Here is a 27,995-nt window from a genome sequence, read left to right on the forward strand (position 1 = left end):
ACATGAGTGGGGGCCTGGTGGAGGCTGCCCATGGTGGCAGGGGGGTGGGGGTGGTGGGAGACATGAGTGGGGGCCTGGTGGAGGCTGCCCCTGGTGGCTGGGGGGGTGGGGGTGGTGGGAGACATGAGTGGGGGCCTGCTGGAGGGTGACCCTGCACTGCTGGGGGGTGGGGGTGGTGGGAGACATGGGTGGGGGCCTGGTGGGGGCTGCCCATGGTGGCAGGGGGGTGGGGGTGGTGGGAGACATGGGTGGGGGCCTGGTGGAGGCTGCCCATGGTGGCTGGGGGTGGTGGGAGACATGAGTGGGGGCCTGGTGGAGGCTGCCCCTGGATGCTGGGGGGTGGGGGTGGTGGGAGACATGGGTGGGGGCCTGGTGGGGGCTGCCCATGGTGGCAGGGGGGTGGGAGTGGTGGGAGACATGGGTGGGGGCCTGGTGGGGGCTGCCCCTGGTGGCTGGGGGGTGGGGGTGGTGGGAGACATGCATTGTTGATCAGTAGTGCTAGGTGACATGTGGGTTGGCTGGGGGGGCATGCCCATGGTGGATGGGATGCCTGCGGGACATGAGCATGGGTGCAGGGTAGTCCCCCGTGGTGTGGGCTGCCTGCAGGGTCCGTGGAGGTTGTGGAGCGTACACCTGGGAGGGCCCACACGGCCAATTCACGTGTGGTACTCCCCAGAACCCCTGAAATACACGTACCCTGATGAAATCGCATGTGGAACTTCCCGCGCACCCCTGAAATACACGTACCCTGCTCGCACTGGGCCAATCGCGTGGAGAACTTCCAGCGCACCCGTGAAATACATATACCTTGCTGAACTCGCGTGTGGAAATTCCCGCGCACCCCTGAAATACACGTACCCTGCTCGCACTGGGCCAATCGCGTGTGGAACTTCCCGCGCACCCCTGAAGTACACGTACCCTGCTCGCACTGGGCCAATCGCGTGTGGAACTTCCCGCGCACCCCTGAAATACACATGCCTTGCTGGACTCGCGTGTGGAAATTCCCGCGCACCCCTGAAATACACGTACCCTGCTGAAATCACGTGTGGAACTTCCCGCGCACCCCTGAAATACACGCACACGTATTATTTTGTCAGGGTGTCCGTGTTTGTGGGTACCCCTTTGCACGTCATTTGTCCTGGAGGGCCACAGTATAGGACATTCATCATGGCAGTATATAGGTGCTATTTGTTGGCGCACCTTTTGGCGCACATTTCTTACAGCCGCAGAGACGCTACCGCCTGCTTTCTTGTGGCGGTCGTGTTAGTGCCTGTGCGCTGGTTTGACCATGCGCTTTTTTGCCCTATTCTATTCCATGAATACGTGTTGTAGGCGAGCGTGTGGGCGTTCCGCGCACTTGTGCCCTGTACTTCCCCCGTGACGCCCACGTTTTGGCAAGTTGTTCCCCATTCCGAGTGTTACGCCCGTGTTCCGCCTACTTTTGTTGCGTGCGCCGCGCTATGTGCGATTTTCGCTGTGGCCTGTGCGATTTTCGCTGTGACCTGGCGCACGCTGTTAGATGGCCTGTGCGCCAACGTGCACCGCGCACTTTTTTATCGCACATCCGCTGGTTTTCTCGCGCACGGACTTCCATGAATCGATGTGCGCTGCTTTTCGTGCGATTTTCGCACTTGCACTGCGATTTTCACTATTCCACTGCGATTCGCACGTTTTTGCCCACTTGCGCCGCGCTAATTATTCCATGAATCTATCTCTGAATATGTTAAATTCCCGCTTAAAAGTGATCATCATCATGTGGAAATCGGCCTGAAAACAAGAAGTGCAAAACAAGCAATCCTAAACTATAGAACTGACCTGGGCCGGGTGGGTCTCACGGTCTACAAAAAGCTGGAAGAAAACAAATTAAGAATCTCCCCTAATATGGAAAGCTCAGGGGAGATAGCAGGTTTCCTGATGGGCGGCCCAGTAGGGGAACTGCAAAAGAAAGATGCAAGCCCTCCCCAATGTTTAAACCAAAATGGAGATCTTATGGCAAAGCTCCCCGAGATTATTTCTCAAATAATCCTAAAAATAGGAGTGGAGACAAACTGCCTTTAGGCAAAATGGCCTGAAGATGGTCGGCTGGAATACGCGAGGTCCAGGCTTCCTGAAAAAGAAACAACTTAAATAAAACCTTTGGGGACTCAATGATATCTTAAGGTTTCAGGAAACCTGGCTCGTAAATCCGATTGAGATTGCGGATTTTTCAATTCATAACCTTCAAGCGTCTCAAAAATCTAAAGGCAGACCGTTGGGGGGGCCTTCTACTTGCCTTTAGAAAAGCCACCTTTAAATCGATCACCCCAATTTGCAACAATCTTTTGGGAATACAAGCTTGCAAAATAGAGGTGAAAACTAACAATCTACAACCGGAAATGACAATTATTAACATTTATTGGAACCCTGCCACCTCCACACTTCAGCATTTTCTTGCGGAACTGGATGCTATATTAACTAAGGTGAAGACCGAACAGGAGGGAATATACATTCTCTTAGCAGGGGATTTTAATACAGACTGCTCCAGTAATCTTTGTGGTAAGCTTTCACAAAAAGGAAGTAAACTCTCAAGAAGAGGAAAACTGTGGTTAGACTTCCTGGCCTTATGGGATTTAGAGAGAATTCAGGGGAAGCCTACGGAAGGTGGAAACATCAAGACAACTTGGCGCTGAGGGAACTCAGCATCTACCTTGGGCTTTATCTTTGTTTCATCCGAACTGTCTTGCCTCCAATCAAGCTTGTATATAAACCATGAAGGTGGGAGTGATCATTCTAGGTTGGAACTTACCTTTTTCTGATCTGCAAAACTCTAGAAGCATGAGATTGAGGCAAGAAGTGGAGGGCCGCAAGGGAAAGCTGAGAGTGTCAAAGTATAAGCAAAGAGGGAAAACCCTAAACAAAAAACTGGGAGAAATCTCGAACTTAGCATGGAAGGAGGAACTCCACCCAGAGAAATCCGGGAAATGTATCTGGCTTATTCATCCACCAAGCAAGATTGGTGCAGTCCCGAAGCAAGACCATCTCCACATCTTCAATGAAGAAACCCAAAAGAAAAAAAGTGAACATAGAAGTACTATGCACAATTTAAAAAAAGAGATCATTGATAAGACCATCCTTTACTATGAGTTAAAAAAAGCAAAACAATCTTATAGAAATTGGTCAAGAAACCAGAGGTTCCAAAGAATGCAAGAAGATGGTGAACAAATGCTGCGTCTGTTAAATGCTAATAATTCTAGGAACTTCTGGGCAGTGGTGGGTCATCTAGAAACAGGTTTTAACAGCTCTGTGTGTAATCTAGTTACAGGATAAAAGTGGGTGGAATATCTTTCTGAAAACTTTAAATCTCGAGGGTCCCCTCAATTTTGTTGTACTATGGTTCCCCCTTGGTCTCTCTCTTTTGATGAAAATGACATCTTTGAACTAATAACTTACTCCTCTAGGTCTAAAGCCGCAGGACCAAATGGGCTAATTTACCAGGTTCTGAGAAATAACTCAAATCTCTTATTTCAAGAAATACTGAAGACCCGCACTTTTACACCTTCGTGGAAGAATGCACTTCTCATTCCATTCTTCAAGGGGGGCACAGGGAGGACATGTTGGGGTCCAACAGGGACAGGCGGGCGGCACTGGCGACTCTGCAGGAGGCCATCTCCATTGAGTCCCAGGGCCACAGGGAAGCCCTGAGGCAGGAGCTCCTTCACCTCAGGACGACTCTTGTTGAGCTTGAGGCTTCAACACACCAAAGGACAGAACAGCAGCTGGAGCGTCTCACCCGTACGCTCTCAGCTGAGATGCAGGCAACGAGGGCGGAGGTCCGGGCATCCCGTGAGTTGTTGCATGGGGACCTCCGCACACTCATCTTCCAGAACCAGACCTACCACACCCGCATGCTTGCAGCCATGGAGGAGCAGACTAGGGCCTTGCGTGGGCTGCCTCCCATAGTGCAACCACCTCCGGATGCAGCTGCACAGGGTGATAATAGCGACAGCAGTGATACTCCCACAATAGGGTAGCCGTGTGGGCCATGAGCCCATGGAGGTGTTTTATTTTCCCAGGATCCACGCAGGTGGGTTCTGGTGTGCATCCTGTCCTCGGACCTCCTGGGTGGCCTCCCCACCCCCCATGGGCCCATCAATGGCCATTTTTTTTTTTTTTTTTTTTTATTTTTATTTATTTTATTCCCAATTTTTTTGGGACGATTTGTTGGCTTCCATGGTTCCTGTGTTTGCATACGCTGCATTGTGGCTGGGCACATGCAGGCTTGTAATGTATTTGGTTCAGATGCTTGGGTTTGAGTCACACACACCCCTCCTGCTTCCCGTTTCCATGGGCTTGCAAAGGGTGTGCCCAAGTGACAGTGAATTACACAGTGACGTTGGACTCCCATGAGCTGTGTGGGCAGTCTGTAGTCAATACTGTGTATACATTCCTAGTGCATATTGCTGTTGTGTTGTACACTGCATGTTGCATTGATGTGTAACTCATCTTCTGTGTCTACCTCCCAATTTGCAGGTCCCTTCCACATGTCTACACAAGGACCTCTAGTCTGGAGATGGGGTACATGTTGGCAGCAGTGCACCTACAACTCTACATGGCGCCAACACTGCACAGTTGGTAGTGGTGGGAGTGCAGGCATTTCCAGGTGGTGAGACTACTAATATTTAACATTTGTGATGTCATGTTAATGGTAGTACGTGCTCAAGTTTGTTGTTGGTCCGGCATTGCTGTGAGCATTTCAGGTGTTGCAAGTTTCTAATAGGGACACTGTACATTGTGACACTAGTGTCATGTTGTGGGGATTACTTTGTTTACCTGCAAATAGCATGACATGGCACGGTGTGTCGTGTGGCGGTGCTGGGGTTGGGTTGGCTGACATGGCACTGTCCTCTTGTTGCATTTTGCAAGTGGGTATTCATTTTAGCTGCTTGAATGTGTAACTTCACAAAACTGCATTGGTGGTGTCTGTGTGGGTAGGGATGCACACATTGTGACACTTCCAGATGAACAATCTCAGGCTGATATGGTTTTGACGGTTCATTCTCCAGACATTCAGGATCAGTGTCAGGTTGAGTCATCATTGATTGTCAGATGGAATGTGCCATGGTAGTGTGCACTCCACAGGGGTGTGATTTCTATGTGAAGTAATTAGCCACTAGCTGTGTACGGGCTGCCTCCCCCGTGCCCTTTCCCCTCCCATGCGCAGCGGCTGTGCATGTGGTTGGGGATGTGGTGCCACCACCATGTCCACGGCCAGGCCCCGGCATGTTGCAACGTTGTGCAGGACACATGCTGCCACTATGATCCTGCACACTACTGGGGGAGCGTACAACAGCTGCCCGCCAGAACGGTCAAGGGAGCGAAAGCGTGACTTGAGCACTCCGAATGTGCGCTCCACAATGCCCCGGGTTGTAATGTTGGCTGCGTTATATCTTACCTGGGGTGGCGTGGTGGGGTTCCGAATTGGCGTCACCATGTGGGGGCTGAGAGGGTAGGCACTGTCCCCTGTGGAGGTGGTGATTGGTATCATTGGTGGGGTTGTGACCTTGCTCAGTATCTGACATGCATGCATGTGCAGTGGCATTCATACTCACCAAGCAGCCATGTATCGCCATGCCGCCCAGCTTCTAGGTCCCGGCTTAGGGTGGACATTCTGTAAATGAAGCGGTCGTGGGTTGACCCGGGATAGTTGGCATATACTGAGGTGATGATTCCCTTGGCATTACATACTACCTGCAGGTTGATGGAATGCCAGTGCTTGCGGCTCCTATAGATGTGCTCAGATGCCTTGGGGGGACGTAGAGCCACATGGGTGCAGTCGATGGCACCTAGCACTTTGGGGAATCGTGCCACAGCGTAAAAATCCAGGGCGGCAGCATGCCTTTCTGCAGGTGTTCTGGGCAGGTATATGTGCCTGCGGACTGATGGGCGTGCAGTGATGATGTTCAAGACCTGGTGTAGGCAGCGTGACTGGGTGGCCTGTGATACACCACCCACAATGGCACTTGTCCGCTGAAATGATCCAGTGGCTAAGAAGTGCAGTACATTGAGGACCTTCTCCAGGGGGCTGAGTGCTTGGGAGCACAGGGTTGGTGATGTGAGGTCATCCTCCCACTCACTCACCAGGTCCAGTATGATGTGTGGTGGAAACCTGTACCTCCCATGCACCTGGCCATCAGGCATCCCGAAAAGGCTGGTCCTGGGTGTGAATATTCTGGCCCTGACTAACCTCCTCCTCCTCCTTTCGTAGGCCACGCCCACTGCTGCTAGGAACGGTATGTTCATCCTGGGTCTGAGCTAGTTATTTTGTTAGCGCGCAAATTAATGCGTTGCGCGTGTTGTAGGCGAGTGTGTGTCCCGCGCACCCCTGAAATCCAGTACCCAGTCCAATAGCGTGTGGAAATTTCCGCGCACCCCGGGATACAGGTGCGCTGACGTACTTGCGTGTGTAAGTGTCCGTGCACCCCTGATATACACGTGCATAGGCCAATCGCGTGTCCGCGCACTTTTGTCCAATTACACGCGATGACACCCTGACGTGCTGTCCAATGACACGCGATGAGACTCTGACGTGCAGTCTTTCCACGTGTGCTCTGTCATCACGTGCTGTGTGGGAAACACCCGTGCGGGTCACGTCACAGACGCGCTTACGCGCTGAGGGCCTTTGGTCCAATAGATTCGCGTATGCGTGCTGACGCGCTTACGCGCTAAGGCCCTTTCCTCGAGTTTCACGCTGACGTGCAGGATTTTCACGTGCCCAATCACTCCGTACCAAGCTGGCCACGCGTAAGCACACGGAAGACCACGCTCCTGCCCAGAAGGCCGAACTACTGCCCCCCAGAGCCCCGAGCACGCTCCCACCTGCCATCTGCTGCTGCCTGACTGCCTGCTGCCCACGTGCACTGCCATTTGCTGCCTGCACATCAGCCAGGGGTGCTGTTGCTGTGACCACCCCTGCTGGAACCGAAGACTCCCGACTGGAATTCCATCGCTCCACAGCCCAGCCCCAGGACCCAGTTGCCCACCCACTCCTGCCTCTGGGGTTGTCATGTCGGGGCAAACACCATCTGTGACCACTGACAACCCCCGGCCAGAGAGGCAGAGGGGCACCAGCTTCAGTGCCACCGAAGTTGGTGTCCTGGTGGAGCAAGTCCTGGGGCAGTATGATGCCCTCTTCGGAAGTTCCCGCGCCGACAAGGAAGGACGGACTCGGATCTGGACTGACATCGTGACTGCCATCAACGCTGAGGGGGTGGCAGTCCGGGACTTACAACATGTCAGGAAGCGCTGGGAGGACTTCAGGTCCAGGACCCAGAACAAGGCCCGGCGCCTCTTGAAGGCAGCGGATGCCATGGGGCGCCGGGGCCACTTGTCGGAAGAACAGATGGGGGTCATGGAACGCATATCCCCAGCGCTCCACGTCCAGGTCCTAGAGAAGCAGACCCATCTGGAGTCGAGCGGTGAGTGTACATGCATCCTGATTGTGAGCAGTGTGTGTGGTGATTATTCGGTATTGTGCAGGTTGCACATCTGTTTGTATGGGGTCGAGTATGGGTGGGGGTGTACAGGGCCGTGGGGCTGACACATGCGAGGGCTGTAATGTGTGAGACATGGATGGTGCTTGTGTGTGTGGGCTTGCATGGCAAATGCAGTTGTGCGTGCACACATGTTTGGATGAATGTCTATGTAAGTAGACATGTCCGTGATGTCAGGCATGTATGTTTTTTTCGGCTGCATGTATGTGCACTGTGTACATGTGCATGTGTGCGTATTTGACAAGGGTGCAACAGTGATGCAACATGGATGCATGTGACAGCGGTATGTAGAATCCTGATTGGCAGATGTGACATGGGTGCCCGTCTGAACAGTGCGACACTTGGCAGAGGTGTAGACATGCATGCAAGTGTGGTGGTGTGTGTACATGTGTGGTGCACTTCCTGTGTTGCATGTGATGTCTGGCTCCCCTTTGGCTGCTGATGCTGTTGTATGTGTAGGGATGGTGGTGGCAGTTGCGATATGGCTGTGGTATGGCTCATGTGTGCGAGTTGCAATGACATGTGTGTTGGGGATTGTGATGCCATGTCTGAGGTTTGCCAATGCCACTCATGTGCAACTGTCATGTGTGTATGTGTCCATTGTACTGTGCCCTGATGCCTGTGTTTTGTTTCTCCCTGTCTGCAGCGTCAACTGATGATGAGGGCGGAGAAGGTGCTGTGGAGCACAGCGGCGGGGATCCAACCGCCAGCCGGAGACGCAAGGCCCGGCTCCCCTCCCGTGTGGTCATCTCGTCTGGGAGTGAGGAGTCCGGTGCCGCGTCCCAGGCCGCAGCTGCCGGAGGGAGGTCCAAGAGGCGGAGGTTGCAGTTGGACTCCTCGGCAGCAGAAGGGGAGCTGGGACCCCACAGGGCCCAACAAGGGAAGATGGCACAGAGTCATCCAGGTTGGTGGGGGGTTTGGTGGAGGAGGAGGCCGTGCAAGCACCAGAGACGGGGTCTGGAGGTGGGGATCCCACTGGTGCTAGTGGTGCAGTGCAGGACCAGGGACAGGAGGCAGCACAGGCCGCCGCGGAGGTGCCTGTGTGCAATCCTGTCCCCGATCCTGTACCTGCATCATCTTGCACCAGCAGGGAGGCCTACGTCCAGACCCGTTTACAGGCAGGGAATGAGCTGACGTCAACTGGCCTTCCTCTGCCTGCGGACGTGGCCATCCAGGTCCGGGTTGAGCCTGTCCTGGCTGGTGTGGCATTGCGTCAACGGCCCATGCGAGGTGACCTGCAGTCTTTTCGTGGAGAGACTGCACGTCATCTTGAATGGCTCGTTGACCACGTCAGCCTGCTGGGACAGGTCACCAAGGCCGGATTCCTCCGTCTGATGGGGCTTGCTCCGACCCCCTCCTCAACTGGACCCCCTACGCGCCAGTCGTCCTCTGTGCCATCTTCCCACCCATCAGTCACCTGGGTGCCCTGTGGAGCTGCCTCTGACGGTGCGGCCAGGCTGGTGGAGGAGGCATCCCTGCCACAGTCGGGAGTCGGAGGTCCAGCAGGGGTGGCCACATCAACAACTGCACCCCAGCCGGCGGAGGATGTGCAGGCAGCAGGAGGCAGTGCACGGGCAGAGGCAGAGCAGCAGCAGCAGCAACATGGTGGGAGACATGAAGGCTTGGGGCTTTCGACATCGGAGGGGCAGGCATCGGCCGGAGGGAAGGGGGACCCAGGACAGAGAGTGTCTTCCGTGTGGCAGCGGTTGGGCCACGCCATAGGTGCGGAGCGGCGGCGGGCGGAAGAGGCGCGGCTCACAATGGTCAGGGCGGAGAACTCCATGCGGAGGGCCCTGAGGCGGGCCGAGTGCCTCGAGGCAATCCGCAGGGGGTTGGAGGAGGACACGTCGTCGTCCCTGCGGACCCTCGGGGCCATGGAACTGGACCGCCTCCGGGACATCGAACAGGAGTTCGATGATGCCCTGGCCCGGGACACCACGGAGTGAGCCGCTGGACTTGCCCGCCGCCTTTGTATATAGTTCTTTAGTTTTAGGTTTCCTTTCTTTCTTATTATGATTTGGAGTCGACGGACACTGCTCCACTTTTTGTATATAGTTGATTTCTAGGTAGGTTTTTTAGTAGGTTTCCTTTGTTCAGTTGGGCTCATGGACCCTTGGTATTTTTTTACATAGTCATTTATTGCATGGAGATTTTTGTACATTTGACTTTGGACACATTTTTTTGGATTCTCATTTGCAGTTTTGTGTTTTTATACGGACATGCAGCTTTTTTTTCTCATTCACATTGTAGTTTGTTTTCTTTCTTTAGCATTCTTTATTGTTTTCAATACAATTTTGTTTCCATACTTCACTGTGTGGTATCATCTCATTGGTTTCATGCATGTCATGTTGGGTGTTTTCCCATTCAATTGCAACCATTGTGTGTGACGGACATGGGTTCATTAGCTTCATGTACATTGGGGGTGTAACATGTGATTTCCATTTCCATGTGGGTGAATGGGTTACTTGGTAGGGCTTTTTGGCTGTGGAGGCTGACCTGGACCTGGTGGGGGCTGCCCATGGTGGCAGGGGGGTGGGGGTGGTGGGAGACATGAGTGGGGGCCTGGTGGAGGGTGACCGTGGATGCTGGGGGGTGGGGGTGCAGGGGGACATGAGTGGGGGCCTGGTGGAGGGTGACCCTGCACTGCTGGGGGGTGGGGGTGGTGGGAGACATGGGTGGGGGCCTGGTGGAGGCTGCCCCTGGTGGCTGCGGGGTGGGGGTGGTGGGAGACATGGGTGGGGGCCTAGTGGGGGCTGCCCATGGTGGCAGGGGGGTGGGGGTGGTGGGAGACATGAGTGGGGGCCTGGTGGAGGCTGCCCATGGTGGCAGGGGGGTGGGGGTGGTGGGAGACATGAGTGGGGGCCTGGTGGAGGCTGCCCATGGTGGCTGGGGGTGGTGGGAGACATGAGTGGGGGCCTGGTGGAGGGTGGACATGGTGGCAGGGGGGTGGGGGTGGGAGACATGAGTGGGGGCCTGGTGGAGGCTGCCCATGGTGGCAGTGGGGTGGGGGTGGTGGGAGACATGAGTGGGGGCCTGGTTGAGGGTGACCCTGGATGCTGGGGGGTGGGGGTGCAGGGGGACATGAGTGGGGGCCTGGTGGGGGCTGCCCATGGTGGCTGGGGGGTGGGGGTGCTGGGAGACAAGAGTGGGGGCCTGGTGGAGGCTGCCCCTGCACTGCTGGGGGGTGACGGGGGGTGGGAGACATGGGTGGGGGCCTGGTGGGGACTGCCCATGGTGGCAGGGGGGTGGGAGACATGAGTGGGGGCCTGCTGGAGGGTGACCCTGCACTGCTGGGGGGTGGGGGTGGTGGGAGACATGGGTGGGGGCCTGGTGGGGGCTGCCCATGGTGGCAGGGGGGTGGGGGTGGTGGGAGACATGGGTGGGGGCCTGGTGGAGGCTGCCCATGGTGGCTGGGGGTGGTGGGAGACATGAGTGGGGGCCTGGTGGAGGCTGCCCCTGGATGCTGGGGGGTGGGGGTGGTGGGAGACATGAGTGGGGGCCTGGTGGAGGGTGCCCATGGTGGCTGGGGGTGGTGGGAGACATGAGTGGGGGCCTGGTGGAGGGTGGACATGGTGGCAGGGGGGCGGGGGTGGTGGGAGACATGAGTGGGGGCCTGGTGGAGGCTGCCCCTGGTGGCTGGGGGTGGGGGTGGTGGGAGACATGAGTGGGGGCCTGGTGGAGGGTGACCGTGGATGCTGGGGGGTGGGTGTGCAGGGGGACATGAGTGGGGGCCTGGTGGAGGGTGACCCTGCACTGCTGGGGGGTGGGGGTGGTGGGAGACATGGGTGGGGGCCTGGTGGAGGCTGCCCCTGGTCGCTGGGGGATGGGGGTGGTGGGAGACATGGGTGGGGGCCTGGTGGGGGCTGCCCAAGGTGGCAGGGGGGTGGGGGTGGTGGGAGACATGGGTGGGGGCCTGGTGGAGGCTGCCCATGGTGGCTGGGGGTGGTGGGAGACATGAGTGGGGGCCTGGTGGAGGCTGCCCCTGGATGCTGGGGGGTGGGGGTGGTGGGAGACATGAGTGGGGGCCTGGTGGAGGGTGCCCATGGTGGCTGGGGGTGGTGGGAGACATGAGTGGGGGCCTGGTGGAGGGTGGACATGGTGGCAGGGGGGTGGGGGTGGTGGGAGACATGAGTGGGGGCCTGGTGGAGGCTGCCCCTGGTGGCTGGGGGGTGGGGGTGGTGGGAGACATGAGTGGGGGCCTGGTGGAGGGTGACCGTGTATGCTGGGGGGTGGGGGTGCAGGGGGACATGACTGGGGGCCTGGTGGAGGGTGACCCTGCACTGCTGGGGGGTGGGGGTGGTGGGAGATATGGGTGGGGGCCTGGTGGAGGCTGCCCCTGGTGGCTGGGGGGTGGGGGTGGGGGGAGACATGGGTGGGGGCTGCCCATGGTGGCAGGGGGGTGGGGGTGGTGGAGACATGAGTGGGGGCCTGGTGGAGGCTGCCCATGGTGGCAGGGGGGTGGGGGTGGTGGGAGACATGAGTGGGGGCCTGGTGGAGGCTGCCCATGGTGGCTGGGGGTGGTGGGAGACATGAGTGGGGGCCTGGTGGAGGGTGGACATGGTGGCAGGGGGGTGGGGGTGGTGGGAGACATGAGTGGGGGCCTGGTGGAGGGTGACCCTGGATGCTGGGGGGTGGGGGTGCAGGGGGACATGAGTGGGGGCCTGCTGGAGGGTGACCCTGCACTGCTGGGGGGTGGGGGTGGTGGGAGACATGGGTGGGGGCCTGGTGGAGGCTGCCCATGGTGGCTGGGGGTGGTGGGAGACATGAGTGGGGGCCTGGTGGAGGGTGGACATGGTGGCAGGGGGGTGGGGGTGGTGGGAGACATGAGTGGGGGCCTGGTGGAGGCTGCCCATGGTGGCAGGGGGGTGGGGGTGGTGGGAGACATGAGTGGGGGCCTGGTGGAGGGTGACCCTGGATGCTGGGGGGTGGGGGTGCAGGGGGACATGAGTGGGGGCCTGCTGGAGGGTGACCCTGCACTGCTGGGGGGTGGGGGTGGTGGGAGACATGGGTGGGGGCCTGGTGGAGGGTGACCCTGGATGCTGGGGGGTGGGGGTGCAGGGGGACATGAGTGGGGGCCTGGTGGAGGGTGACCGTGGATGCTGGGGGGTGGGGGTGCACGGGGACATGAGTGGGGGCCTGGTGGAGGCTGCCCATGGTGGCAGGGGGGTGGGGGTGGTGGGAGACATGAGTGGGGGCCTGGTGGAGGCTGCCCCTGGTGGCTGGGGGGGTGGGGGTGGTGGGAGTCATGAGTGGGGGCCTGCTGGAGGGTGACCCTGCACTGCTGGGGGGTGGGGGTGGTGGGAGACATGGGTGGGGGCCTGGTGGGGGCTGCCCATGGTGGCAGGGGGGTGGGGGTGGTGGGAGACATGGGTGGGGGCCTGGTGGAGGCTGCCCATGGTGGCTGGGGGTGGTGGGAGACATGAGTGGGGGCCTGGTGGAGGCTGCCCCTGGATGCTGGGGGGTGGGGGTGGTGGGAGACATGGGTGGGGGCCTGGTGGGGGCTGCCCATGGTGGCAGGGGGGTGGGAGTGGTGGGAGACATGGGTGGGGGCCTGGTGGGGGCTGCCCCTGGTGGCTGGGGGGTGGGGGTGGTGGGAGACATGCATTGTTGATCAGTAGTGCTAGGTGACATGTGGGTTGGCTGGGGGGGCATGCCCATGGTGGATGGGCTGCCTGCGGGACATGAGCATGGGTGCAGGGTAGTCCCCCGTGGTGTGGGCTGCCTGCAGGGTCCGTGGAGGTTGTGGAGCGTACACCTGGGAGGGCCCACACGGCCAATTCACGTGTGGTACTCACCAGAACCCCTGAAATACACGTACCCTGATGAAATCGCATGTGGAACTTCCCGCGCACCCCTGAAATACACGTACCCTGCTCGCACTGGGCCAATCGCGTGGAGAACTTCCCGCGCACCCGTGAAATACATATACCTTGCTGAACTCGCGTGTGGAAATTCCCGCGCACCCCTGAAATACACGTACCCTGCTCGCACTGGGCCAATCGCGTGTGGAACTTCCCGCGCACCCCTGAAGTACACGTACCCTGCTCGCACTGGGCCAATCGCGTGTGAAACTTCCCGCGCACCCCTGAAATACACATGCCTTGCTGGACTCGCGTGTAGAAATTCCCGCGCACCCCTGAAATACACGTACCCTGCTGAAATCACGTGTGGAACTTCCCGCGCACCCCTGAAATACACGCACACGTATTATTTTGTCAGGGTGTCCGTGTTTGTGGGTACCCCTTTGCACGTCATTTGTCCTGGAGGGCCACAGTATAGGACATTCATCATGGCAGTATATAGGTGCTATTTGTTGGCGCACCTTTTGGCGCACATTTCTTACAGCCGCAGAGACGCTACCGCCTGCTTTCTTGTGGCGGTCGTGTTAGTGCCTGTGCGCTGGTTTGACCATGCGCTTTTTGCCCTATTCTATTCCATGAATACGTGTTGTAGGCGAGCGTGTGGGCGTTCCGCGCACTTGTGCCCTGTACTTCCCCCGTGACGCCCACGTTTTGGCAAGTTGTTCCCCATTCCGAGTGTTACGCCCGTGTTCCGCCTACTTTTGTTGCGTGCGCTGCGCTATGTGCGATTTTCGCTGTGGCCTGTGCGATTTTCGCTGTGACCTGGCGCACGCTGTTAGATGGCCTGTGCGCCAACGTGCACCGCGCACTTTTTTATCGCACATCCGCTGGTTTTCTCGCGCACGGACTTCCATGAATCGATGTGCGCTGCTTTTCGTGCGATTTTCGCACTTGCACTGCGATTTTCGCTATTCCACTGCGATTCGCACGTTTTTGCCCACTTGCGCCGCGCTAATTATTCCATGAATCTATCTCTGAATATGTTAAATTCCCGCTTAAAAGTGATCATCATCATGTGGAAATCGGCCTGAAAACAAGAAGTGCAAAACAAGCAATCCTAAACTATAGGACTGACCTGGGCCGGGTGGGTCTCACGGTCTACAAAAAGCTGGAAGAAAACAAATTAAGAATCTCCCCTAATATGGAAAGCTCAGGGGAGATAGCAGGTTTCCTGATGGGCGGCCCAGTAGGGGAACTGCAAAAGAAAGATGCAAGCCCTCCCCAATGTTTAAACCAAAATGGAGATCTTATGGCAAAGCTCCCCGAGATTATTTCTCAAATAATCCTAAAAATAGGAGTGGAGACAAACTGCCTTTAGGCAAAATGGCCTGAAGATGGTCGGCTGGAATACGCGAGGTCCAGGCTTCCTGAAAAAGAAACAACTTAAATAAAACCTTTGGGGACTCAATGATATCTTAAGGTTTCAGGAAACCTGGCTCGTAAATCCGATTGAGATTGCGGATTTTTCAATTCATAACCTTCAAGCGTCTCAAAAATCTAAAGGCAGACCGTTGGGGGGGCCTTCTACTTGCCTTTAGAAAAGCCACCTTTAAATCGATCACCCCAATTTGCAACAATCTTTTGGGAATACAAGCTTGCAAAATAGAGGTGAAAACTAACAATCTACAACCGGAAATGACAATTATTAACATTTATTGGAACCCTGCCACCTCCACACTTCAGCATTTTCTTGCGGAACTGGATGCTATATTAACTAAGGTGAAGACCGAACAGGAGGGAATATACATTCTCTTAGCAGGGGATTTTAATACAGACTGCTCCAGTAATCTTTGTGGTAAGCTTTCACAAAAAGGAAGTAAACTCTCAAGAAGAGGAAAACTGTGGTTAGACTTCCTGGCCTTATGGGATTTAGAGAGAATTCAGGGGAAGCCTACGGAAGGTGGAAACATCAAGACAACTTGGCGCTGAGGGAACTCAGCATCTACCTTGGGCTTTATCTTTGTTTCATCCGAACTGTCTTGCCTCCAATCAAGCTTGTATATAAACCATGAAGGTGGGAGTGATCATTCTAGGTTGGAACTTACCTTTTTCTGATCTGCAAAACTCTAGAAGCATGAGATTGAGGCAAGAAGTGGAAGGCCGCAAGGGAAAGCTGAGAGTGTCAAAGTATAAGCAAAGAGGGAAAACCCTAAACAAAAAACTGGGAGAAATCTCGAACTTAGCATGGAAGGAGGAACTCCACCCAGAGAAATCCGGGAAATGTATCTGGCTTATTCATCCACCAAGCAAGATTGGTGCAGTCCCGAAGCAAGACCATCTCCACATCTTCAATGAAGAAACCCAAAAGAAAAAAAGTGAACATAGAAGTACTATGCACAATTTAAAAAAAGAGATCATTGATAAGACCATCCTTTACTATGAGTTAAAAAAAGCAAAACAATCTTATAGAAATTGGTCAAGAAACCAGAGGTTCCAAAGAATGCAAGAAGATGGTGAACAAATGCTGCGTCTGTTAAATGCTAATAATTCTAGGAACTTCTGGGCAGTGGTGGGTCATCTAGAAACAGGTTTTAACAGCTCTGTGTGTAATCTAGTTACATGATAAAAGTGGGTGGAATATCTTTCTGAAAACTTTAAATCTCGAGGGTCCCCTCAATTTTGTTGTACTATGGTTCCCCCTTGGTCTCTCTCTTTTGATGAAAATGACATCTTTGAACTAATAACTTAGTCCTCTAGGTCTAAAGCCGCAGGACCAAATGGGCTAATTTACCAGGTTCTGAGAAATAACTCAAATCTCTTATTTCAAGAAATACTGAAGACCCGCACTTTTACACCTTCGTGGAAGAATGCACTTCTCATTCCATTCTTCAAGGGGGGCGATCGGCTTAGTCCAGAAAACTATCGTCCCATCGCCCTCTTTGATATTGACAGTAAACTCTTTATGCAGCTACTTTTGAGAGAGCTTACATATTGGGTGGAGTCAAGGCAGATCCTTTCATGCCATCAAACAGGATTCAGGAAGGGATTGTCCACCAGTTTAAATGGCTTAATCCTAAATTTGGTGAGTGAAAAGATAAAGGGGAAATCGGACCTACCTCTCTATGGGGCTTCGGTAGACTTATCCAAGGCGTTTGATCATGTGGACAGATCTTTGCTTTGGAGAAAACTATACAGCTGGGGGATTCCACATCCCCTCTGCAATGTTAATTGAGCTGCATAGAAACACAACCTTAAGAGTGCGGCTGGATGAACAAAGTCATCTTTCTGATCTGATCCAGTTCTTTAGAGGAGTTAGACAAGGTTGTATGGGTGCTCTGCTGTTCTTGAACCTTTTTCTCTCAGATTTAGGAAACTTTTTGTCTTCTGCAGCGTTGGCCAGTCCAGTGATAAATAGAAGGAGGCTGCACTGGTTGGCCTACGCTGATGACATTGTATTATTGGATAGGTCTGCAGTGGGCCTTCAACGCCTCCTGGTCAAGCTTGGGGAGTACGCCAGTCTCAATGGGCTTGCAATTAACCCCTCAAAATCCCGATCTTCAAACACCAAAGAAGAAAACCAGCTATGGAAATTGGTTTTTGGATGGGAAGGCTATTCCCTGTGTGGAAGAACTGACCTACCAGGGCTATAAAATCTATGCGTGCCCTGCAAACAACAAAGTAAATACAGTAATGATGGAGAAAGTCGCCCAAATAATACCACAAATGAAAAAGCTGAATGCAAAATACTGCACATTTTCAATTTCACCTTTAATCAAGTTTTATGTGGCCAAAACAGTCCCAGTAATATTATACGGCTTAGAAGCGAAACCACTCTTATGGCACACAAATTTGAACAGAATTGAGGGTTCACTTTGGAAAAAAACCTTGGCTCTGACAATGTGTACCTCAATTGAGAGCCTGCGCTTTGAACTGGGCTTAGTCTCATTAGGGTGTCATGCAGACTGGAAATTTATTTCATTGTTTCGTGAAATTATCATTGGCAAGAAAGATTCCCTTTTCCACGAGGTAAATGAGCACCTCAAAAACTCAAGATCCCAGGTCTTTTGTGGCTTGGAGAAGAAAATAAAAGGAATATTGAACAGGATTGAGCTGAGTATGGAAACGGTTGTGTCAAATCCTGGTAAAGTGAAAAAATCATTAGAAACCTGGGACTGGATAGACACAATTGCCAGTGTAATATCTATCAATCCTCCGAATCTTTTGTTGAAGGTAGAAAAAAAGGTGGGCTCTCTCCCTCAATATCTTCGAAAGTTCCCAGACAAATCAGCAAGAAACAACTTTCTGAAACTCAGATTAAACGTGGCACGTACCGGGGAAATACTGGAAAAAAGAAACCAAGGGGAGCAGGCAAGAAAATTCTGTGAACAATGTATATCTCCTAGTAAACAAACAATAAAACATTTATTAATGGAGTGCGAAGGCACCTGGAAAACCAGATTGATGCTTTTCAGAAGACTTGTGTTCAAGGAGGAGAGTCTTATCTCCGAGTTTTTTTGGGACAGATTGATTGCTGGGCAAGAGATTATGTTAACAGCAACTATAGTACAAGTCTTGAAAATAAGTTCCATCATAACTTAAAAGAAGACTATAGTACCTTGAAAAGACTGTTGTTTTAGACCCCTGCTCCCTGAGGGACCTGTTGGTTCTCTTATTTTCTTTTTTTTTGTTGTTTAGATGTTTTGTTTTTATGTTTTAATGTAGTTACCATTTGATATTATTTCTATTTTTGTAAAGGTTTTCTTTTATAAACCAAAACAAATAAATAATAAAAAAATATATATTGAGACATGCTCAATGTGACTGAGTGCCTTCGGTAATACCAGGTGCTACTTGATGTGCCAGGTCACACCAGAATAGGCAACGTAACAGACAATAACACCAGGTTGCCATTAAATGTTCCCCTGTACTGTCAATTATATCAGTGTGCTGGTTAACATGCTATGATACTGGGAATAATATTATTGTGCTGCTCAAGGTGCCACAGTGCTACTACTAATATCAGGGAGATGCTGTAAATGCAGTGTGCTTCCAGTGATATCATGGTGGCCCAGATGATATTATGTACTTATATTTTGCAAGCCACCAAACTGTCCACACGTGTGGCCTTGGACTGTAGACAAGGATATCCAGTCCCAGCGTTTCTCTTTATATATTTGGACTTGTACTGGGCCAGGGTAGCAGGGTTGGCTGAAAAAGTGTGTGGGGTGGGAGCCATTTCAAATGATGTGTGTGGGGGCTCCTTTTGCCAACAGCTGTTAAACCCTGCCTTCATACGCTAATAACAAAAATGCATTGGTCTAGTTTAGTTTAGGTTATTCAAATACAAAGGAGCAGTAAACATCTATATGTGCTGTTTTGTGCTGTTAAACTCGAATTCAACTTTCTGAATGCAAAATAATACAAAAGGGCAGTGGAAACATAGTAAATACGTTTTTTATGTCACAGGCAGTTTCCGTTGGTGCGTTTTTGTACTCTTGTAGCATATATCTGATCACACAATCAGTATATTATAAGGTATGGGAAGAATTAACTTTTGGTCGAGAAACAGGTGTTTCACCCCTTTAAACTTTGTTTTACTCTGAAATTTCTTCAAAAAATGAAATTTCCACTCAAAAAAAGCACATGCCAAATGTGTGGTTTTAAAAGTGGAAAATCGCCCAGCAAATTTCACCAGTTCCGTTTCGCCAGCGAGATTTTCACTCACTCCTAATAACTAAGCCTTTGACCAAAATATTTATCTGAACATCTAGAGATTCTGATATAGGTTCTGATTAGGCTCATGACAATTCATGCTGATGAAATGTTGCTGTAAACACTGAGTTATAGAGGTCGGAACTGTTCCTACTATAACACGTTCAAAGCAAACCAAGTATAAAGTTGATGGAAAAGGTCAACAGTACAGAACCTTTCTTGCCAGTGTTGCTTCATACAGGACCTCATTACAAGTATTCTGGTGCAGAATTGTTGTGCCGGTAATTCCTTTTACCAGCAGGTTTCTCCACCGGCATACTCTCAGTGTGGCGGTGAGGTGATCGGAATTACCTCCAGTTTAGAGCTGGAGGTAATTCCGGCACCCGACCATCAAAAACCACTGGTATTACCAGCACCAGTATTCCCTTTGACATTAATACTGGCGACTCCCCCATGGAGTCCTACGGGACTCTATGGAATGGAGAGTAACTGCCCGTCCCGGCACTTGGAATGTACTGATAATTCTGGCAGACCAAGTGTGGGTAACGGTATTACCATTTGGTGGCATCCTGCCAGATTTACCGGCGGATTACATGGCTGTTTCTTTAATATGCAAACCAAAATGAATTCTTTGCTTGTACCCGACAAATAATTTGTAATCTTTCACACAAAAAGTGTGCCAAATTGACAGAATGTAGTGCAAATAAAAAGTGCACAGAAGATGCTTTTTGTATTTACATTACTTGGAGAAATGAACAGGGGACCTTATTCATAAAGGTGGCTTACATATTTTCAAGGGGCTATGCTGCATCACAAATGATGCGCTGGCCAGCTTTCTTGCGTACATTAGTGTCGGGAGCATGTATGGCCCACCCTGTACTCTTACCTTATATATATATATATATTTGTTATGTGTTTTTCCACATGTGCAGAACTCACAACATTGCAGCCTTGACTAAATGTTTTATCTTTAAGGAACATCAGAATATATGCATCATGAATGTTTGACATCTGACTGACTCTGCGTCAGCCCTACTGGTCTTTTTGTGGGCACTGCCCTGTAGCGATGGACTCTCCCTATTTTGTTATTAATAACCTCAGTAGTCCTTATGGAAGTCGACTTACCTGGATGAAATGCCATGCACCCCTAATGGTGATTGACTCTTCCTCAGCCCCATAGATTTTTCAGCGGCCTATGTCTGTCATGAATCCCCTATATTAAAATATTATAAAAAATGAAATAATACACAACGGGCCTCATTCCAAGTCTGGTGGTGGGCCGGGATATCAGGCGATGGAAAATGTTAGTCCCCATTCCCGTGTAGTCACTAGGACTCCAGGGGAATGGGGACTTGGAAGCACCAGAACCCTTGGCAATGCTGCCGGTGCTTCCGGGCTGATGTGCCCGGCAGGTCAGACCTGCCAGGCGCATCTGCTACGGCAGGCAGAGTTGTGGTCTGCTGGTCTGGAGAGGGAGCCGGTATGTTGCTACTGGCACCCTTTTTTTCCTGATCCGCAGGCTCGTAATGAAGCCGAATGTGCCAAACTCTGAAAAATGAAAAGCAGACCCAGGGATGCCTGGCATGTGACTGGCTAATGCTGGTCTGACATGTCATCATGCAATTCCCTGCCTCATCTTTGCTAATTAAGTCAACTTCAGACGGTCAACAGACTGGGTTCTTCTTACATGAGATATGCAGGTTATAAATAGGTCCCTGCAGTAGATGCATTCATCTACTAAGACATCTTACTGCAGGCTTTAATATGCTGTCCTACTAGTACCTGGATAACATTCACAGATGGACAGGACGCCATTTCATGTTACTATACCCCTCTCCTACCCACACCTGACCCTTTTCTTTACCATAACCCTTCTCTCCCTTCCTGAAGGCTTTTACATTATTTTGTATGTTTATTTGCCACTAATCCGCCTGATCCTGCCAAAACATCTCACCGACTTCCCTGAAGGATTATGTTTTTTTTTATTTTTGTAGCGCACACCAGACCCGGAGGTCTCTCAAAGGGGGTTCGGGCTGGAAGATAAATCCACAAGAACCCCCAATGCTACCCGAATCTCAGTAGAGTATTCATGGGTGCCCACAGATCACTTTTGAGACAGAGTGGCCAGGCTTACCCATCACACATTACTGATAACACATGCCCTAGTATGTTTACCTTCATTGCTATGTGCAATCTGATTTCTGGACTAATTATGGGGTATGTGTACCTTTTTCAAACAAATAACCCAGCACCGCCAATGCCCCCAACATTACCGCTGCAGACCAGCTCAGAAAGTGCCCAAACCCTGCAAATGGCTGTCACTGCATCTTACAAACACTCAGCAGCACTCCGAATGTCCAAAAGTAATAATGCAGAACCTATATTATACAAATAGACCTGCAAATGCCAGAAATGACACAATTCAGACCCTACAACCTACAGATAACACAGCGTTGCTCATGACCCTACACTACCTTTATGGATCAAATATAAAACATAATATACTCACGGGTCTGAGGATTCGCACCACTTCTTTAATCGCCGCTTCCACGCTCTTTACTGAACACAACACAGCTGTGGAGACCACCACGTCAACCGAGGCATCGCCCACCTCAAACAAATTCTCAGCAGGTGCCACCAAATTGGGCTCGAAGTGCAGGTGGTCGTTTTCAGCCTGGCTCTTTCTCAAATACTCCTGGAAATGGGGGTTTGCATCAGTGCAGGTGACTTTGGCTCCTCGTGGATAAAACGGGAAATTGCAGCCTGTTCCGCACCCGATCTCCAGCACTTTTAGCGGCCCTGATGGGCCGGTGAAATCCGGCAGGCGGCTAAAGAGCTTCTTCTTACGGGAATACATCCTTTCGTGGTATTCTAGAGCAATGTTGACATAGAGGTGCGGGAAGAGCCGGATAGCCAGTGGCTTCCACAGTCCCAGCAAGTCCAGAAGGTGGGCTGGTAGGGCCAGGAGCCCCGCACAGAGGTGGCAGGCCACTGCAACGAAGACACCCATCCCCAAAAATACAACTGTGGCATCAGCACTGAGAGCTCTCCAGCTTTATAGTAAGAGGGAGTTCATTTGATCTGTGGCTCTTTACGCCACCTGGTGGCCGATTTGAGACCTTTGCTGGCTCTTTACTACATTTTATTTTAGCTGATTGCATTTTATTTTTAACCACCCTCTTGTTTACACCCTGCACACCATGTTCTACTGGAGTGAGTAATTGCATAGCTGACATGCGGCCTCAGATTATGCACTTATATTTTGCAAGCCCCCGTGTGGCCTTAGACTGTGGTCACTGATATCCAAACCCAGCTTCTATTTATATATTTGGACTTGTACTGGGCCTGGGTAGCAGGGTGGGCTAAAAAAAGTGTGTGGGGTGGGAGCCATTTCAAATGATGTGTGTGGGGGGCGTCCTTTTGTCAACAGCTGTTAAACCCTGCCTTCATACGCTAGTAACAAAAATGCAGTGGTCTAGTTTAGTTTAGGTTATTCAAATGCAAAGGAGCAGTAAACATTTATATGTGCTGGGTTGTGCTGTTAAACTCGAATTAAACATTCTGAATGCAAAAAATACAAAAGGCAGTGGAAACATGGTAAATACGTTTTTTTTATGTCACAGGCAGTTTCCGTTGGTGCGTTTTTGTACTCTTGCAGCATATCTCTGATTACGCAATCAGTATATAATAAGGGATGGGAAGAATTAACTTTTTTTGGGAGGAAAACGGGTTTTTCACCCCTTTAAATTTTGTTCTACTCTGAAATTTCAACAAAAAATGTCCACAAAAAAAACACACTTGCCAAATGTGTGGTATAATAGGTGGAAAATCGCCCAGCGAATTTCACCTGTTCTGTTTCGCCGGCAAGATTATCACTCACTCCTAATAACTTAGCCTTTGACCAAAATATTTATCTGAACATCTAGAGATTCTGATATAGGTTCTGATTAGGCTCATGACAATTCATGCTGATGAAATGTTGCTGTAAACACTGAGTTATAGAGGTCAGAACCTTTCCTGTTACATCACGTTCAAAGCAAACCAAGTATTAAGTTGATGGGTTAGGTCAACAGTTCAGAACCTCTCTTGCCAGGGATGCTTTATACTCATTACAAGTATGCCGGTGCGGAATTTATGTGCCGGTAATTCCATTTACAAGCACGTTTCCACATCGACATACTCTGAGTGTGGGGGATGAGGTGTCCTGGAATTCCGGGACACGACCTTCAAAAACTGCTGGTAATACCAGCACAGGTATTACCGTTGATGTTAATACTGGCAACTCCCCCCATGGAGTCCTGAGGAATGGGGAGTAACTGCCCTTACTGGCACTTGGAATCTACCGATAATTCTGGCAGACCAAGCGCGGGTAACGGTATTACCATTTGGTGGTATCCTGCCAGATTTACTGGCGGGAACCACCAAATTTATAATGAGGCAATGGATCTCATTACAAGTTTGGCGGTAGCCGTGCCCTTAATAAGGGCACGGCTACTGCCAAACTCACTACCGGCACCGGCACCTGCGAATGAGTCATTACTGGCCCATTACGAGTTGAATGGGTCGGTAATTGCCCATTCGCGGGTGCCGGTATGGCCAGCCTCCCTATCCCCATTCTGCCCCATAGGGCAGGATGGGGGTGGGGAGCATGGTTGCACCGGCACCGTTTATAACAGTGCCGGTGCAATCACGAGTTCTGCTTGCGGGTGCCGCTCTGCACGCCTGGTCTGACCAGGCTTGCAGCGCGGCACCCGCAAGCAGAACTTGTAATGTGGTGGTATGGTAACAACGGCGCTGGTAGCACTACCGGCGCCATTGTTGCCTTACCACCACATTCATAATGAGGCCCATTACTCTTGCACATGGCTGTTCCTTTTATATGGGAACCAAAATTAACTCTTTGCTTGTACCTGACAAAAAATGTCTAATCTTTCACAAAAAAGTGTGCCAAATTGACAGTAGTGCAGATAAAAAATGCACAGAAGAGGCATTTTGTATTTACATTACTGGGAGAAACAGGGCACCTTATTCATAAAGGTGGCTTGCATGTTGTCAGGGGGCTTTGCTGCAGCACAAATGATGCACTGGCCAGCTTTTTTGCATACAAGAGTGTCAAGAGCATATATGGTGTGCCGAGCACTCTCACTTTATCTATATATACATATAAAAACGCCTAGGTATGTTTTCATTCTCAGCTGATGCAATTTATCAGTTTTAGATTGCCCTTTGCTGTGCAAATCGCAAAGTGAACCCACTTCAACAACAGCTATTATTTCAACATACAGATGCAATGTATCAGTGTTAGGTTGCTCTCTGCAGTCCAAATGGCAAAGTACACCCACTTCAACAACAGCTACCATTTCAACAAATAGAATGAGCATGGTTCTACGTGGTCACCTTCACCTTCCACTATTGCAAACATTTGGAAGTTGCTTCTTTCCATCCCCACTTCTCTTCACACAGGGCACTGCGGTTCAAGTGTCAATGAACAGTCAATTATCGGCTCAACTTTTCAGTCACTCTTTCGCGGCTACAAAACACTTGTGCACAGGCACGTTATAAATGACTTATCATATCATTTCATAAAAACGTTGTGGGACAATTGCCTCCTCACAAGCTAAAACTGAATGTAGGTGCTCTAATTATGCTACTGCGCAATCTTATGCCACCACAGGGACTGCAATGGAACAAGGTTGACAATTATGCGTCTACAAAGACACAACATGGAGGCCTGTGTGAAAGACAGCACCATTTATTTATTTATTTTACTTTATTGGATATTTCTAAGGCGCCTAAACAACAAGTGGTGTTTCAAAGTGCCACAAGACAAAAAAGGGGGGACAAGGGAGAAAGATACAGTACCGGTCCAACTAGACTTTGTGATATTCGGATTGTGCAAGTGCAGAACAAGAAGTGCAAGGTGTAAAAACTGGAGGGGGCGTATCTGTACTTCTGCCCTCTATATGGCAGAGTAGAGGCACAGAGCACCCCAGCCAAGGTTCTCTATATTGTAGCTATGGACGAGCAACCAAGGCTTAAGCTCTCAGGAGGTGATGCAGGCTGGTTCTTAAGTACAGTGAGTCCCTAAGCCCCCACAAAGGAATGTCCGCACACTATGCTATGTACTAACACAGTTCTTTATATAAAAATAAAGTGATGAGGCAGTGTTCTTCGTGTTCCTTACTCTGCTGTTTTTGGCCCGGATTGCTGCAGTGTTTTTACTAGCTCCATTGACAAGGAGGAGCTAATATACAAAAACCCCTCTCACCCGCGGAGCGATGAGGAGTGACGAGGGAGTGTTCTTCGTGTTCCTCGCATGCCTTGGGTTCCGCGGGGTGTGTGAGGAGCAGAGTTGAATGAAAGTGCGCATACCCAGCGGAAATATGGAAACGAGAAGGCAATTTTGTGCACGCGCCCAAGCTCAACGCTGCGAGTCTGCGCCTGCAAGGATTCCGGTACGGACATTGAAACAGCCGTCAACAAAGTTTCAAGTAAGTGAAAATAACCGTGAAAATAATTGTGTCAACCACTGTAACGTAATAGCAATGGCCACGGTTATGACCTAGAGGGGGACTGAGGGAGTGGAACAAATCTTTGATTCAGCTCTTATAGATATAGATGCAGAATATCAGGTTTTTGATAACCTCTGCCCCACGCCTGCAGACTTGGTGAATGCGGCGAGCCCTGTGATCTCGGATTCGAGTACTGCCGCATCAAAATACAAAGACAAAGATGCCGCGGGGGCGATAAATGCTTCCGCGTCCGCGGCCAATCAACAGAAAGGCGGTTGCGACCAAGAGGCAGAAAGGATTGATCAATCGTCATATATACCGATATAAATAACCCTGCAGATACCCCAACACAGTATGTGCAGGTAAAAGAACGCAACAAAAGTTGTAATGAGATAAAAACCAAACACCAAAGAATGAGGAAAAGCGGCCGTGAATGCTTAGATTCCGACTATCATACACCGGTAACCGCTAATGGGGAAAACAATTGGCCTGACATACCAGATCTTCCAACCACTGACTGTTTCACACATCGACATCAGAAAGGACTTTATCCGTCTGAGACAGCAGAGGCTAACATGGAGAGTGCCACGACTCACGACCAGCCCATGCACACGCCCAAAACTGGCCTCTGCTTAGGGGAGCCTTCACAAGAACTCTCACACGAGAGGACACACTCGCCAGTTGAACAAAACAAACAAAACATGAGCGACCTTGATATACAGTATGCTAAGCTTAACGCAGCTTCTGCTAACACACAGCCGGTGCAACTACTTAATGAACTTGAGACAAACATTGAATACGAGCCTGTGACATCTAATGAGAGGCGTAATTCTCTCGCTGTGGCTGATCAAATTATCAAAGACATTATGGCTATGAATGAAAAAGTGAGCCTGTGCAAGGAGAAAAATTCATATGATAAAAAAGTTACCGAAAAGAACAACGCCTGCACAAATACTGATACTGAGCCGGAAAGCGGACACAAAATCTGGCGAAAAAAAAAGGAATCACCCGAAATTTTGAATACAACAAAGAAAGTCGACCATCAGAAAGGAAGACGGGGGACTCAAGTCCCACTGCAGACTTATGCTGCTTAAAAAAAAGAAACCCTAAGCTAATAAAGCTAATGAACGAGGAACCTAAGAGCAACAATAAAAGAACATCAAAAGGCATAAGACAAGCCAACTGGCCAATATTGTCGGAATCTTCAACAGACAAATCCTCTAGCAATGTTTCATCATTTGAGGAGGGGCCCATGCAAAGGAAATATAAAACAATGAGATCAAATACCAATGCTAGAGTGAGAGCGAAAAATAAAGACCTGCTTCAAAAGGAAGTTTATTCAACAAGTAACTGAAAACCTAATTAATGAGCTGAGGCCGAATCTATTGTCAGCCATTGCCATTACACCTCTGGCTAAAATATACGATCAATTCAACGAGAACTACAGAGATCAAAATACTCTGATTGCTCTCGTGAATACCAAAATGAATAGCCTAGAGATGAAGTTACAAGAACTGAAAATTCAGCACCAAAAGGACAAGCATAATGATGAGCTAACTGCTACCGTACTGAAGGAAGCCGTAAAAAGTTCAAGCGAAGATAAAATGCTGTTTGCAGAAGTGGCTAAAGAAGCCCTTTCAATCTTAAGGAATTACCACACAGACAGAAATGGAAATACGATTCCTCAGAATGTGATACAGACAAATCAAGAAGTATTGCAGCCACAGAAAGATGGCTGTGCTGATAATTTCATCTGCACCCAGGAGAACAAAATTAGTGAGTGAAGACCGTACAAGGAGTCTCGAAGCTCCACACTGAAGCAGCCTCTAGCAAATCCAGAAGAGGGTAAACAGAGCCAAGATAGGATTTGCCCCATTATCGCAGAAAGAGACATGTCCCTACCATCAACCTCAAAAAATGCCGGAGGCATATCTTTTGAAAACCTGAGTGCGAAGGACAAGTTAGCTGCGCAAGCACTCAATCATAGCGAACAACCAGTAAAGACGCCGGTTCAAAAGAGAATTGAGACAGACGAAGGAAAAGGCTCTAAGAGACCGCCACCCGTTTCGTGTGAGAAAGAAGTAACAAGCAATCCCATCAAAAAGTGCTATCCTATCTTTGGAAAAAAAGAAAAAACATCGGACAAAGTGAAAGAGTCTAAGATCAAACAGAGCGAAATGCAAAATGAGAAGAAAAAAAACAAAGAACACGAAAATGAGGAAAAATCCGAACGCCAAAAACTCATGTACGTTTTTGAGAAACCTCAAGGCGTTGAGTGTACCAATTCAAACAAGTGATAACCTGACTCCTGAAAAGGTACCTACTAAATCACTAAAGGCAAAAATTGCTTTGCGAGATCCCCAACAGGAAAGGCAGAAGGTTAACCCATTAGCTTCAGCTGCCCACCTAGAATAAGCCAACATTGAGGAATTACTGGAGTT

General features: G+C 50.6%; 1 protein-coding gene across 1 annotated transcript in view; it reads right to left on the reverse strand.

Annotated features, from left to right (window-relative positions):
* Positions 1-22,081, reverse strand: part of LOC138582289 (thiol S-methyltransferase TMT1A-like) — a 277,470-nt gene extending 255,389 nt beyond the window's left edge. Inside the window, exon 1 of the mRNA XM_069653427.1 lies at positions 21,552-22,081. Within this exon, the coding sequence (XP_069509528.1) occupies positions 21,552-22,052 (501 nt within the window). The 5' untranslated portion in view covers positions 22,053-22,081. The remainder of the gene's footprint in view (positions 1-21,551) is intronic.
* Between the last annotated feature and the right edge of the window lie 5,914 nt (positions 22,082-27,995).

The sequence above is a fragment of the Ambystoma mexicanum genome, chromosome 3q (assembly GCF_040938575.1).
Source record: "Ambystoma mexicanum isolate Mex_15411 chromosome 3q, UKY_AmexF1_1, whole genome shotgun sequence".
Taxonomy (NCBI): domain Eukaryota; kingdom Metazoa; phylum Chordata; class Amphibia; order Caudata; family Ambystomatidae; genus Ambystoma; species Ambystoma mexicanum.